We start from the raw sequence: 15,612 nt of genomic DNA on the forward strand, positions 1-15,612 counted from the left end.
ACTCTCTAAAAATGGGGAAGAGAAGCAGAACTTGATTTTTGAGGTTGGTTAGTCTAGCATTCTAAGCCGGTAAAGGTCCCAGTTTACATGTGGAAGGATGATCTACAGCAGGTAAGAATCCTGTTGGATATAATCCCAGTCCTTGCTGACAAGCGTAAGCAAAATTACTGGAAAGACTCAATCTCAAAAGAATCCCCTTAGAGAGTGACATTTCAACCACGGGCAGAGAAGGCTGAAAGGAGCACCAGTAAATTGAATGTAATTCTCCTCTGAGTATCTCAGGGCATGGTGGGAAGAACAGTTGTAGTATCAGCTAGGCTTTGACCCAGAGGTATTCTGAGAGGCCCTTTGTGGGTATAATCTCATTTTCTCTCTTTTCTTCTCCAGTTGGGAGCTTTTCGGTTATGATTATGGGCTTCACACAATTAGAAGAACTTAGAGGCCATGAATTTCTTTACAACATGCATTTCTAGCCAGAGATTGCATGGCTTAAGACACAGAGAAAATGCATTTCTAAATTTTTACTGGAACTGGCAGTTCTGGCAAGGATTTTAAAATGTAAATCTTTTGTGGTGGGCTGAGTTTTAGCCCCAGGGCTCCAGGTTGTGAGAGCCACCACAGGAGGTTCAGAAGGCCACACTACCTTCTCTTGCTTGGACACAGGCATTTTCCATAGCACTCTTTCCAGCTCTGCTCTCCCCACAGATTGCAAACTAATAGGAATATAATATTTTTTAATTAGAAAAAAACTAGATACTTAGAAACATGGTTTAACAAAGCTAAAGAAAAGAAGAAAGTGGAAGGCAATGGTTCTCAACATGAGAATCTCCTGGAGACCTTTAAATGCCTCAGTGCCCAGGCTATACCGCAGACCATTTAAGTCAGTCCATGGGGGCGGGACCCAGGCACCAGTGGTTTCTAAAGCTCTCCAGGTGGCTCCACTGTGCAGCTAGAGACAGGAGCCACTGGCTCACTGACCACCATTATCACCCAGTAGAAGCAGCGACGACGGTCCAGCAGCTGTGCTTGGATTCACAGGGCTGGGATCACCCCAGGAGATCCCTGACAGCTGGTGTGGGAATTCAGGGCCCAGTTAGAGACCTTTGGGTAGCCTAGGGCCCCACTCTTAAGCTCAGTAGCGAGCAGCAACCTGTCCTCCTCAACAGCCAACTCACGAAAACCAAAATATATTTATGAACTGTGTTCTTTTTCTATTCTAAATGGAAATAACTTGCTTAAGGCCCATAAAAAATGACTAGTGTTACAATTTAAGATTACCTATTTTGCGAAACAGAAGGCTGTCTAGGAACATTGGCAAATCTTTTTAATTTCTTACAATACTTAGGATCTGAGTATTTTTGAGAAAGGAAAATGGAGACAGTTGTCTAAAGTTCTGTCTTCAGATTACATCATGGACCTTGGAGTGAAACCAGGTGGTCTGTGGGTGGTTCTGGAATGTTGAATTGTTCATCTTTGCTTTAGCTTATGGTTCCCTAATCACTACATGAATATTAGCTAATTAAATCTATTTTCTGAAACTCTCCACTTATTAAGAAACAGTCTGTAACTGCTTTAGACTTCGTTCGAATCTTCTTTCATGAGACCAACAGAATGGTTAAAAATTTGAAAACAGCAACAACGGGCCTTGGAGAAAGAGTAAATGCAAGCATCATTCGTTCACGTGGTGAATTTAGTAAAGGGAGTTTGATACAATCATAGTGCCCTAACAAGACAAGCAGCTATTAAATACTAACGTGCTACAATTCCAGATGGATCACTTAAGCAGTAACAGAAGTGCAGGCTCTGATGCTACTGACCTTTGGTGTTCTTTGGATCACTCTCTCACACACACATACTCACAGACACGCACTCACACTCATAATTTTCTGGGCAATTTGCCACCTTGTGTGTCCTCTAGAGCAATTAGTTTTTTCACTGACAAAAGTTTCCTGGTGGGGAATTTAGTTGGAGAGGGGTTAAGCCAGTATAAGGCTTGCTAGTGAGCAAAAAGACATATCATATGAAACAAAGTTTTAATTTTTATTTTACATATTTATACATAAAACTTTCAAGGAACCCTCTGAATCCAACAGAATGTTAATAGCACATCTAAAAAGGAACTTCAGGTAGTCAACATTCACAAAATGTTGAAAACTGAGTAAAATATACATATTACGGAGAGCTACAACTTTACTACGAGGCAGGCATGTATTTTTTGACTTGTATAGCACCGTCATTTACAGTTCTTTAAAACTACAGTGAAGAATGAAAAGTAGTCAATGGGAAAATACTGTTCCAACTTAAAATCTCTAAACAAATAAAAATAAAGTTAAAACTACTCTCTTTTATTAACCGTGATTTGTGGTGGTGTCAGTACTGTACATTTTTTGTAACAATATTTTATTAAAATGCCTGATATTAAGTGGCACAAGTAAAAAATTAAAATAAATTAAGAAGCAAAGGCCAATCACTGGACATTAAGCTTCAGACATTATCAATGACTAACACTGATATTTGTTTGTTTCTGCACCACCTTTAGCAACAGCATTTTTACAACCACAGAAGCAAAATAAATTCTAGCTTGTTCTCTGGTTGAATGGCTTCTTTTCACTTTGCAGGCATTTTCTCTGCCATGTGCTTCTGCTGACTTTCAGCATGTCTGTAAAATAATTAATACAATTATTTAGCATTATGTAGAAAGATCCAAACTGCTTTTCAATCAATAGCTACAGCATCCTGCAAACTGAAGTTCAGAGTTACTGACAGTGAAATACATGAGAATCAAGAAAAAGTACGTTATTCAAACTCTTTGAACTCTGATTTGAACTCTTTTATTTTTACATTTTGTGTATGATTCCTTTTATTTAGTAAGCCACTGGATGAACCTGAGACTTATAGACATTACTACTTTTAAGAAGAAAAGTTATGTTTGAAAATGAAAAGAAATAAACATCTGGGATACTTTTATCAACAAATATTAAATATGTGTCTTCCATGGGCCTCGATACTGGGGATTTGATGGTAAGCAAGACAATGAGGTCTTTGTTCTCATAGGGAATATGTTCCAGTGGAGAGAGACAGGAAAGGAATAAATAGCAAACAAGGAAGTAACAGATGGAAATAAGCATGAAGCCAAAAGTCGAAACAAGGTGTTCTGATGAGAGTAACTGAGTGACTACTTATATCTAAGGACACATGCAGACACAGACCTAGATATTAACTAAGACTCCTGACAGAAACCTGGAGCCAAAAATCTAATTCACTCTTGCAAAAGCCAATGTCTAACAAATGGCAGGTCTTCATGGATGTAAAGATATTCCATGTTTGCATATTTTTCCCCCCAATTAATCCTAAGGGCATGGTCTTGGCAGTGAGGATAGGGTGAGTCTTCTTACTTATCAAGCTCTATTATGGGCCAGGTCTGGTGGCTCACGCCTGTAATTCCAGCACCCTGGGAGGTGAGGCTGGTGGATCACGCGAGGTCAGGAGTTTCAGACCAGCCTGACCAACATGGTAAAACCCTGTCTTTACTGAAAATACAAAAATTAGCTGGGCATGGTGGTGTGTGCCTGTAATCCCAGCTATTCAGGAGGCTGAGGCAGGAAAATTGCTTGAACCCGGGAGGCCGTGGTTCCAGTGAGCCGAGACCACGCCATTGCACTCCAGCCTGGGTGACAAGAGTGAAACTCCATCTCAAAAAACAAACAAACAAACAAACAAAACCAAAACAAGCTTTATTATGACCTGTGAACCCAAAAATAGGCCAGTGAAGCAGCTAGACAGTGGGGCAGAGGGGGAGGAGTGTGACCAAGCTGTTTACATCACTTGAATGGTCATTTCTCAGAGAACGATGGGGTTTGAAGGCTGCAAAAGACAATGGTTTTAAAGGACAATTTGAGGAAATGATAAATTTGGCAAGAGAAAAACATCTAGGGCTGTGGATTCCAGCTATAATCAAAGGTTTAGGCATAGTTTGTGTGCTGCCTGGACTTCAGTAGTCAGTGATGTCAAGTTGAACTCACTGGTTTTATGCAGAGGGTGTCATATCAGGGAAGGCAAACTATAAATACTTTCAGAAACAGGGGAGTGACAAGAGTGTCCTTGCCACACTCAGCAGCCCATCAATAAATGGCACTATTCAACTAACATTAAAGGTACTCAGGAAAAAGTACCTTATCAATAGCTTTCCATTCCTTAAAAAATTTGTCCCCTTTAGCAGAACATCTCATGGCCCTGTTGATGTGTAACAAGAATCAAACATTTTCATAACTAACTCATATGCCTCACTTAAGCAAATCCAGATCAAGATATTTTGACGCCTAGTGAACTTGATTCCACTGTAGCTAATTACATTACAGTTCTCACAGCAATTTTAAAATATACTACTCTGTACATGTACATGCACACACACACTCCTATGCACATGCACACACATACATCAAAATGTTTTCCAAGAAGGAAAGCAGAACAGATGGCACACAACTTCAGAAAATATTGAAAGTTGGGTAATTTTTTGAGACATACATAAAATAGTGAATTTCATTAAAATTTTAAACAAAGGAGGGAAAGAGTTTCAGTCCATAAAACTAAAAGGTTCTTATCAGCAAGTTATATAAGAGTCCCTATTAGGATTTGTTTCACTGAAGCCCCACCAGAACTCTTTCTTTTTTTTTAAATCAACAATTGCTATTGAGGGCTTACTATGTGCCCAGCAGGCCCTGTGCTAGGCTCTGGGGACACAGTAATGAATGAAAATGACCTCACCTCTGTTTTCAGGGAATTCATAGTCAGGTGGGGAGAGACAGCAGACAAAGGAAACACAGTGTCATAAGGCTCCACATGACAGAGATGAGATGCTGTTAGGAACACTGAGGAGAAGGTCTTAACACAGTCTTATGATCAAAAGCAGGTCATATAATTGCTGGTGCTGTTTTGTAGACGCACCACATGGCTGTTCATGTGCTGGAAACATGCCAGCATGGAATGACCCTGACACGCCAGGGTCAACTCCCCTGGGAATAGTCCTGATTTACATGGAGGTGTAATAAGTTTAATGCACTGACAATCCACACGAGAGGAGAATGAATGCTAAAGAGCCAAGTGTTTGGAGGTCAGGGAGGGCTTCTCCAAAGAAGCATCATCTAAACCTGTGGTTCTCAAATTTGGCTGTGCATGAGAATTATCTAGGAGCTTTAAAAAAATTCTCATGCCCAGGCTAGCCCACAAGAATAATTAAATAGGAATATCTGGGGTAGGATCCAGGCATCATTATTTTATAAGCCTCTCCACATGGTTGTGTTGTGCAACCCAAATTGAGAACTACTGAGGAACGGACATCTGGAATAGTAGGAGTTGTACAGGTAAAGGGAAGAGGTGGGCCACATGTCCCAGCAGTCCCCACAGCTACCCTCCGCCTTCTGAGATCTGGCTGCAGGACTCTGGGGCTGCTGCCTTTAGGGATGTTTAAGTATCCTCAGGTCCCTCCAATGAGGAAAGTTACTTTTCTGCAGCCAAGAGCAGTTGTAGAAGCTTCTTCTCACCAAGAGAAAGGCTAGGCAAGGACATCATGTCCCTGGGGCCCATGGTAGGACTGCCCCAATTCAAAGGATGCCACCAACACCTTTAAATTAGTGACTCCTCTCCTTTTAACGCCATGGTTTTCCCTGCCCTGTTTCCGATGGTCACACCATCTGAAAGTTACAAAAACATACACTGCAAACCTAAGTATTAGCCTAACACTTAGAGAGAAGAGGCGGGGCCTCTCACCATCCTCCTTGCCAAAAAGAAATGCCAATACTATTTTGAGAGAAAAGATCTCTGCTGTCACAGGTAAATCATAGTTTACAAGAGTTTATATATTTTTCAAAAAAAATGTAGGTCCTGATTGTATATTTTACCATTGAGTTCCCATAATCTTAACACTTGCGTGCAAACTTCTTGAACTAACAAAAAAGGGATGTTTTATAATTGCTGGTGGTGTAGTGCCCGAATACATCTTTAGACGGCAATAATATTATTTGAGTGTTATTGTGATGTTTCAGATGCAGGCAAATATGTTCAAAGAGTATGAGAAGGCTTACTGTTTCATTTTGTTTTTGGCTAGGGATAGGGCAATATAATATGTAAAACATACAAAACAGTGCTGCCGGTAACTCTTAAAAAAGAAAGCTTAAACATATTTTTCCAGCATTTTGCTACTAAAACTATTTTTTATATCATTGCATCATCATTAGACAATTATTTTACCCAGCATTACACGTTGAGATGAGGTCCTATGGTAGGTGCTGGGAGCATTATTATCACTACATATGTTTTCAAGTTTCTCTGGGATTGTTGTAGATCATGTGGTTAACTCCTTACATCATTGTGACAAGAGGTATTCCTTCTTTGGAGAGCCTTCTACTCTCTAAATACTATTTCTGGGATTAATAGCAATTACTGTCTCTTGGTTTAAAGATTCCATATGGACCGTCTCAGAAAAGACGCCATAGTAAATATGTGCTCATAGGAATGTTTACAGCATTCCATGCACTTTATATGCTTACAGTGATATGCTTTACTGCAAGGAAATCTGCAAAATGCAAAATTTTGACCAGCATTAGCCTAGTTTCCTTGTCCCCTAGGAAGGGAAGCATTCTTTTACCTCTTTAAAAGAGGAAGTTGGAGCAAAGCCCAGCTAAAAACTCAAGTCCTGGAGTTTCCCTACGGTGAGAACAATCTGGTGGCACTGTGGCTGCTGAGAGATGCCAGTGTCCCTGCCTTCTGGACATGGCAGAGGCGATCAAGAACTGGATCATATAAGAGCTTGTGCTTTGGAGAACTCATCACATGGCTACTTGTGCTGGAAACATGCCAGCATGACATGGCTTATGCCCAGCTTCCCAGGGGACAGTCCTTCAAGGTAAAGTCCTCCAAGACCAGAACTACTGACCTGATTTAGGTGGAGATTTGAGAAGTAATGCACTGACAATTCATCACAAGTGAGGGATGCTTGCTAACAAGCATGCATTTGGTAGGGACAATGGAATTCTGCTTCTCCTCCATCTGAACAGCTGGCACCAGCAAAGGCAAGGTGAGTTATTCATGGAAGTAGAGGAAGAAGTTCTCTAGAGCTAGTTTTTGCCTAATGCTTAGATTTCAGACCACCCTGGGCTTCTTTTCTTCTTTGGCAAGAGTGAAGCCACACTGACCTGGTCAAGTCTTCGATGTCCACCAGCATGGCATCCTGCTCTGTGTGCAGCTCATCTCGGATGAGAAGCAGCTGGACCAACTCTTCATTCAAGCCTGTGGCAAATAAAAGAGCATTTAAAAACAGATAAAACTGCCTCCAAGTCAGAATGTGTAACTATTTACAAACCAGTATACACACAAACAGCTACAAATAATAGGAAAGATATTTTTGTAAAAGGTTAGACTTCTTATGTTGCAGAAACATGTCTAATTTGCATAATTATAGAGGTGTGGGAAGAAAAGGAGTCAAGTAGGAACTATTTCCAATTACCTTCATATTAAGGTGGGAAAATAAATGTTAGCTGTTAGGAGACTAGCTTGTTAGAAAAAGCAGGTTTTGTTTTGAAGAAATGTGAACAACAAAGCCTGGAGCACATTAAGTTTTCCATCCTTCAGCTTCAGGACACTCCCCTCACACTGACAGTCAGGAGGGCCTTGAGGCCTGACTACTACATCAGTTGCCGGCTAAAAGGAAGATATGCCAGGCGTGCTCAAAGCCTTCACACGGCTCTAGGAAAGGAGAAGCCCTAGGTGCAGGTTGTTTTAGGAGAAAGTATTATCTGAAGATATTGGAAAGTCAGATTTGTAATATAGTTAGATATGCAAGACCTGAAGAAATAACCCCTGAAATTTCTAAACAACAGGGTGCCAAGGAAAATATTACTTAAGACTTTTTCTTTCTTTCTTTTCTTTCCTTCCTTCCTTCCTTCCTTCCTTCCTTCCTTCCTTCCTTTCCTTCCTTCTTTTTTTCTTTCTTTCTTTCTCTTTCTTTCTTTCTTCTTTCTTTTCTTTCTTTTCCTTTCTCTCTCTCTCTCTTTCTTTCCCTCCCTCCCTCCCTCCCTTCCTTCCTTCCTTCGTTCTCTTTCTCTCCTCTCTTTCTCTCTCCCTCTCTCTTTCTCTCTCTCTCTTTCTCTCTTTCTTTCTGTTTGAAACGGAGTCTCACTCTGCCGCCTAGGCTGGAGTGCAGTGGCGCGATCTCGGCTCATTGCAACCTCCACCTCTCTCTCTCTCTCTCTTTTTGAAATGGAGTCTCACTCTGCCGCCCAGGCTGGAGTGCAGTGGCGTGATCTCGGCTCATTGCAACCTCCACCTCTCTCTCTTTCCTTCCTTTCTTCCTTCCTTCCTTCCTTCCTTCCTTCCTTCCTTCCTTCCTTCCTTCCTTCCTTCTTTCCTTCCTTCCTTCAAAGACAGGGTTTTGGCTTGCTAGCCAGGATGGTCTTGATCTCCTGACCTCGTGATCTGCCCGCCTCGGTCTCCCAAAGTGCTGGGATTACAGGCGTGAACCATTGTACTCGGGCCCAAAATATTTCTAATCTTTCTGAAATCAGTGCACTGGGTTAATTGGACTCCTGCCACTGAAAAACATGAACAAGCAAAAGCTCTCTCTTGCTTTTTCCCTCAGAGAAGCTAAGCATTACAGCTGCAGGTCCCAGACACATGGAAGACGGTACCCATCTAGCAAGAGCTCTAGGCAGGGAAACAAAAGATAGAATGGGGGTGATCAGACAGGTTCCCCTTGGAAATGCGTTTAGATATCCTGACTTCAAATGATGCATTTATCTGCCTTTAGGTCAAACTGGTTTCCAATTTTAAAAGGAGAGCCAACCAAAAAAAAAATCACACAAAGAGGTCTAAAATTTCATCTGTTCCTGAAAAGGACTAGATGGCAATTTTAGTGTTTAAAAGTCTAAGGAAGATGTTTTCGTGGTAAAACATCAGAAAGCGCTTTCAGTATTTGAAAGAATAACAACTCTAGTAATTAATTTTCAACTAAAATCAAAATGTAGTTGTAGAATTTTAAAAAACCCTGTGAATCTATGGTTTCTTAATCAAAATGTTTGACTCGTTCTCTTCATTTTAGAACAATATTCCATGTGTTAACTTGGCACTGAATGTATCCAATTTTTTATTTGGATCTTGTGGAAAAATTTCATTTTTTCCAGTGTACACTTGGGTAGCCTTTTATACTATCACTTAGTAGAGTGTCTACATATCTGAACCCTTAGTGCATAGAATTTTTTTTCCAATATGAAGTTTTAAGCTTTTTCTTATGGAAAATTTTCAAACTGTTATAAAAGCAGAGAAAATGGTTTAATGCGTTTCCATGTATCTAACTAGCTTTAACAATTTTGAACTCATGGCCAAGCTTGGATCATTTCTCCGACTTCTACTGGATTATTTTAAAGCAAATTCCAACTATCACATTATTTTATCTGTAAATGCTTTAGTATGTATGTCTAAAAGACAGGGGCTTTTCTTTTCTTTTCTTTTTTAGAGATGGAGTCTCGCTGTGTCACCCAGGCTGGAGTGCAGTGGTGCAATCTCGGCTCACTGCAAGCTCCACCTCCTAGGTTCATGCCATTCTCTTGCCTCAGCCTCCTGAGTAGGTGGGACTACAGACGTCCGCCACCATGCCTGGCTAATTTTTTGTATTTTTAATAGAGATGGGGTTTCACCGTGTTAGCCAGGATGGTCTCGATCTCCTGACCTCAGGATCCGCCCACCTCAGCCTCCCAAAGTGCTGGGATTATAGGCGTGAGCCACCGTGCCTGGTCGGCTTTTCTTTTTTAAATTCACATAACTACTCACCTTTATCACACCTAAGATAAATCAATCTTTACTAAAACATTCAGTTAGTATTCAAATTTCCCTGTTTGGCTCATAAATGCTCTTTTCTTTTTATAGTTGGTTTATCTGAATGCATTTGGTTGGCGTATCTCTTGAATTTCTTTTAATCTGTAATATCATATAATTATACAGACTCATTCCTCCCTGGGGCTGAAGAGATTGTGAATTTATCTGGCTTAACCAAACTGCCTAAGTGAGAATGTTCTCTCTTTCATCAGATCAAGCAAACTGCCTATTCTCTGCATGACCAATCACCTTGAGTGAGCACCACTCACCATTCCCTGTGGCCACTTCTGTTAAAGGTCTTTCTTTATTCTGGGGAGAAAAGTCCGTATTTTGTCACCCTGTAATTTTCACATATTGGTTCCACACACTTCTACCATCTGGAGTCCCAGGAAATGTGTCTAATTTAATTTTATTGATGATGATGATACCTATGATGAATGTGTATACAACTAAAGTAGAAAGTATACTTGTACAGCAAATGACTTGTAACTACTGAATTGTGTTCCAGAAACAGGTGTTGTAAGTCAGGTACATGCACTGTGCTAGGAGTTGGGGATTTAAAATAAATAAAAGGGACCTGTAACTATTGTGAAACTTTAAAAATTCTTAAAGCTTCTGAACATTTTACAGCTAAAACAAATAACAACAACAAAAAAGAGCCTTGCAATTCTCTTATTTTCGTTGCAATCACACAGGAACCCAATGAAATGTTGTACGAAAAAACTGGACCAAGGAAGTAGCACTATTCCATGATGTTTTACATTGAATACCCTATTTTCAAGCGTATCTTACACTTACTTTCTATCTGGGAATGGAGATCATTGACTATCACTTGTAGCTGCCCAATAGTCATGTCTCTCAGGTCGGTGGGTTTTAAACTTCTTTTCATCAAGCATTCACTTATATGAGGCATGTGTGGCAGCTGAAGATACAAAGGGGAAGAAATGGAGGAGTGAATAGAGCCACAAACACACTGAACGTAAGACCCAGTTTTCTCTTAAAAGACTCACTCATCCACCCACTGCAATCCAGTGATTAAAAGCTTTCCCAGGCTGTGTCTTTCCCAGTGTGGGGCCCTACATCCACACTACATTACCTAATATGCAATTGGCATCAAAGCACAACACTCCCAGCATCAAAAGCTTTATGACTGGTTGTGAGTCAATGTTATAGCCACAAATGAATTACCAAGGAATATCAATAATATCGATGACATGGAAAAAATTAGTATCAGCTACTATTTAATAATTTATACCATGCTACAAGTACTGTGCTATGTGCTTTGAATACTTTATCTCACTGAATCCTCACAATCATACTCTGACACGGGCATTATCATCCCCATTTTATAGATGAGAAAACTGAGACTTAAGTAACTTGCTTAGAACTTCATAACAGGTCAATGGCAGAGCTAGACTTAAACTCCAAAGTCCAGGACTCCTGTTCACTATGCTATATTGTTTTCATTGAAACATTAGAATAAGAATTATAGCAATAGTAAGTTTGCCAGGACCAGTAGGTTCTTAGACTGAGATTGCTTTAAAGGAATTTAAATATTCCCATGATAGCTAATATTGTTCCTAAGAAACAGTAGATATCAATCAAGAGCAAACTTTACTTTCGTGAAATCTATTGCTTATGTATTTTTCAGCGCTACAGTAGGAAGGAAAAAGAAACAAACTTAATCATTTCTCAGTGACAAGACTTTTTACAAACTGCCTTAGAGAAACCCAAGTTTGCATAATTCTGGGAAAGGACTGGGACAGTGTCAACCATTTCTGGCCCCCAAACTCTTTCTTGCATTTCAGCTTTTGCTGCTTACAAGATCAGCGACGGGAGACTTTTTCCTGTTCTGTTTCTCCACTTCTACTTGCATTTTGGCCATTGGTTTGGCCATGGCAAGGGCCATTTTGGCTTCAGCTTGCAATTTCTTTTGCCTTGTAAGGAAGTCCATGTCATCCAAGGATTCAGACTCCTCTTCAGTAGTGTCTCTATCAGAATAGGAAGAACTCTGTTTGCTCTGTAAAGGGAAAAGGAGCAGCCTGAGCCTTCCATGCATGCCAGCTAGCATCCACTTAGAGATGGGCTAAAATACCCTCTGAGCCTTCTCCCAGAGCAGCTCAGAGTTTCCTCCATCAATGTGACTTGCTGCTTGAGTTGATAAATCTCAAGTAACATAAAAAGGGTCTAGTTTAAAATAGATTTTAGCATAAACAGAAATACCAGTATAGTTAATAATGGGAAATATATTTGTAACAACCTTGAAATATGTCTTTGATTCGTGGCCTCAAAACTTTCCTGAAGTGACCAGACATAAGAAAATATTGACTCAGAGCCAAGGCCCTACGTAGGTTCTTTGAGTGGACAGCATCTCAGGTATCCAATGATGTTCTGATGTCGCATTGTACTCAATGACAACAGTTTCCTCTTTGTTGGTCTTTGGTAAAAGAGGCTATAGACAGACCTCACAGAGAGGAAATAATACCAGCAACAGGCACCCAAGATTATTCAGTCAACTTCTGTAATGTGAAGGAAAGACATGAGCTCATATTTCTAAGCCCAATAGGGAAGAACTGGATTTAGCTTATTTTCTCTTTATAATTTTTAGAGCATATCTAATTTCTCTCTCTCTCTGATATGGTTTGGCTGTGTACTCACCCAAATCTCATCCTGAATTGTAACTCCCACAATTCCCATGTGTCATGGTAGGAACCCAGTGGGAGGTAATTGAATTATGGGGGTCAGTCTTTCCTGCACTGTTCTTATGAGAGTGAATGAGTCTCACCAGATCCGATGGTTTTAAAAATGTAACATGTGACTTGCTCCTCCTTGCCTTCTGCCATGATTGCAAGGCCTCATTAGCCATGTGGAACTGGCTAAGTCTATTAAACCTCTTTCTTTCGTAAATTGCCCAGTCTCGGATATGTCTTTATCAGCAACATGAAAATGAACTACACCCTCTCTCTCGTTAGAGACAGGATCTCACTATGCTGCCCAGGCTGGAGTGCAGTGGTGTCATCATAGCTCACTGCAGCCTTGAACTCCTGGCTCAGGTGATCCTCCCGCCTCAGCCTCCTGAGTAGCTAGGACTATAGGCACCATGATCAGCTAATGTTTGTATCTTTTATAGAGACAGGGTTTTGCCATGTTGCCCAGGCTGGTGATTTCCGTAATGGTTTAACATGAAAATAGTTATTAGCTTTAAGAAAGCTTATATATCTCTATTTTATTACAACTTTGACTTTTTAATCATTGTCAAATTTTAGGAGCATGCAATTCCAAGAAACTTTTCTTTTTTAATCTCTGAAATGTTTGTTCCTGATTCACAACAGAAAAGAAGCTAAATGGCCAGGAAATCACAACACCGAACTTCAGCTGGTGCTGTTTGGACTCACCATGGGAGACAAGGGGGTGTCCAAGCTGGTTTCAGTCTTACTGTCATCAGCATCACTGTCCTTATCACTGCCACTGTCGTTGACAAAGCATATCTGCAAGTTCATCCCACTCTGCAGTCTGGGCAGAAACAAACAGGACACTAGTTCTAGTTAGCTATTGGTTATTTGGCTTCAGCCAATAGAACTGTCTGATTTTGCTAACAGAGAGCAGTCTTATGTGTTCTTCACATGGAGACGTGAGCAACCAATATTATTCTCCACGTATAAATAACTCTTAGTAGAGGATTTTCCAATGTTCTGTGAGTTTTTTCCTCGCCAGTTTCATGGTAAGTGAAAAATAATTTAAGGCCACATGTTAGAGCACCCAGCACAATACCAAATAGATAGTTGGCACACAATAAAAATGTGTTGAGTCTTTGAGTTTACAGTCCTGTCAATCAAGATGAATGGGGTCCTCAGGCAAATAAGGCTGTGTGGTGTCACCTAGAGTCCCGTCCCAGGGGACAATCAAAGACTCTCTCACTGGAGCCAGCATCCCAAGGCCACAACTCTCTGAAGAAAGACTCCTTTTCTCCCAAATAGACAGAATAGGGTCATCTGAAGGAAATCTTTAAGGCAGTTGCCAAAAGTCAACCGAGGGAGCTCATTTATATCCTTGAGAAAGAAAAACACCACACGTTCACACTTAAAAACATGTAAGGAAGCCCCAAACCCAGGCAGGAAGGTGCAGCCTTAGAACACAGCAAGGTTCTGCAGACCGCCTCCTGCACACAGAACCTCAGGGACAGAGACCTCTGGGAAGCCATTATATGTGTAGTGAATCCTGAAACTCCAGGGCTGATGTTGTTGGAAGCACAGTCACAAAGGGTAACCTCACCATGTAGCTGCCACTCGCAGGCCAGACTGCAAAGCCAACTTTTTGTCCTAACCTTCTTTTGAAGTTGAACACATTTCAATACTGTTTGGCGATAAAGCGTTTTTAAAGAAATAGTTTTCCTAGCATCTCTAGTAGCCCTAGTCTCTGTTTAAGCTTAGGGAAAGAAAAGGCAAAGGAGGTTCCTACACAAGAAGAGATCCCAAGGAAGGTGAGGTTTAGGGCAGAGGACGCTGCTAGGTTTAGGTCGGAGGACGCCGAATTTCTCTGGCATTATTACTGTCATAGGGAGAAATGTCAAGAACAACTTACCTGAGATTTGACTTTTCAATTCCAATGGTAGGAATGCTTTGTAGAAATCGCTCAGATCACTCATTTAAAGTGCTTCTTTTATTGAACACAACACAGAACCCAGAAAAAGAAAATCTGATTTAACACAGGAACCATAATTGTTATGGGTATGCGCTGCCACCTACTGTTAAATTCTATAATTACTGAAAATCCCAGCTTAAAAACCCTGGTAAGAAAATGCAGCCGTTCCCTCAGTCTGCCCAGCTCTATTCACTCCCTACCCTCAAGGCACAGGCAAGGGGAGCCAGGCACAGAGCTAGGGCTTAGAAAGCAATACACCCCACTCTGAACATCTGAAGGTGTTTGGAGTGAGCTGAACTTAGGTTCTGAATCCTTACTTCTTTCTCCAGGCACATTACAAAAGCTCTATGACCCTCAGTTTCCTCATCTGTAAAATGGGTTGAATAGTAGCAAACCCAGTGTTATGCAGGAAGGATTAAAATAGTTCATTCAGAGCTTAGTGCAGGGCAAGTGACCTGCACATGTGAGTTGCTCTCCATTCTCTATTTGTTGAAAGTCTAAACAAAAGGAACAGAATTTTAGAGGTGAAGTGACTCTCTAAAGTCACTTACTCTAATACCGCTTGTCCTGTCACAATAATCCCTGATGTAGAATCAACTCTCTGAGACGACACATTGTCTATTAGGCAGTTTGCTCTTCTATTGAGCTGGGATTTGCCGCCTTTTTACTTTTATCCATTGGATATACATACATACCTACATAAACACAAACACACACACACACACACACACACACACACACACATATATATATATATTTTTTTTCCTGGAGAAATCTAATATGTTCAGGTTACCCTTTGATTCCATGCAGGTTTAGAAATTTTAATGTCTGTTAGTCTAAAAAAATAAACTCAACCCCCTTTTAATAATAATACTCAAGATCTATGGGTTGGAAGATGGTGGGAAAAAAAACTGTTAGCAAATTAAAAACAGACACATTTTAAAGACAAATCCTAATTTGAATCTAGGATTACGTAGCATTTTCTATTTATTGAATAAAGTCTTGAGAAGAAGGGTCTGGCTACTGGATACACAGATTATAAAAATATAAAATAACCCACAATACAAAATACAAAGCAAAATAAAGTTTACAATGTCCAGAGATATA

At 40.4% G+C, this 15,612-nt stretch overlaps 1 protein-coding gene across 1 annotated transcript in view; it reads right to left on the bottom strand.

The window, feature by feature from the left end:
- Positions 1-2,018: 2,018 nt before the first annotated feature.
- SCHIP1 (schwannomin interacting protein 1) overlaps positions 2,019-15,612 on the bottom strand; it is a 168,990-nt gene continuing 155,396 nt past the window's right edge. The window contains 5 exon segments of the mRNA XM_017851189.1: positions 2,019-2,659; positions 7,191-7,284; positions 10,663-10,786; positions 11,687-11,884; positions 13,260-13,377. Coding sequence (XP_017706678.1) covers positions 2,608-2,659; positions 7,191-7,284; positions 10,663-10,786; positions 11,687-11,884; positions 13,260-13,377 — 586 coding nt within the window. The 3' untranslated portion in view covers positions 2,019-2,607.

This window comes from Rhinopithecus bieti, unplaced genomic scaffold, assembly GCF_001698545.2.
Source record: "Rhinopithecus bieti isolate Rb0 unplaced genomic scaffold, ASM169854v2 scaffold_55, whole genome shotgun sequence".
Taxonomy (NCBI): Eukaryota; Metazoa; Chordata; class Mammalia; order Primates; family Cercopithecidae; genus Rhinopithecus; species Rhinopithecus bieti.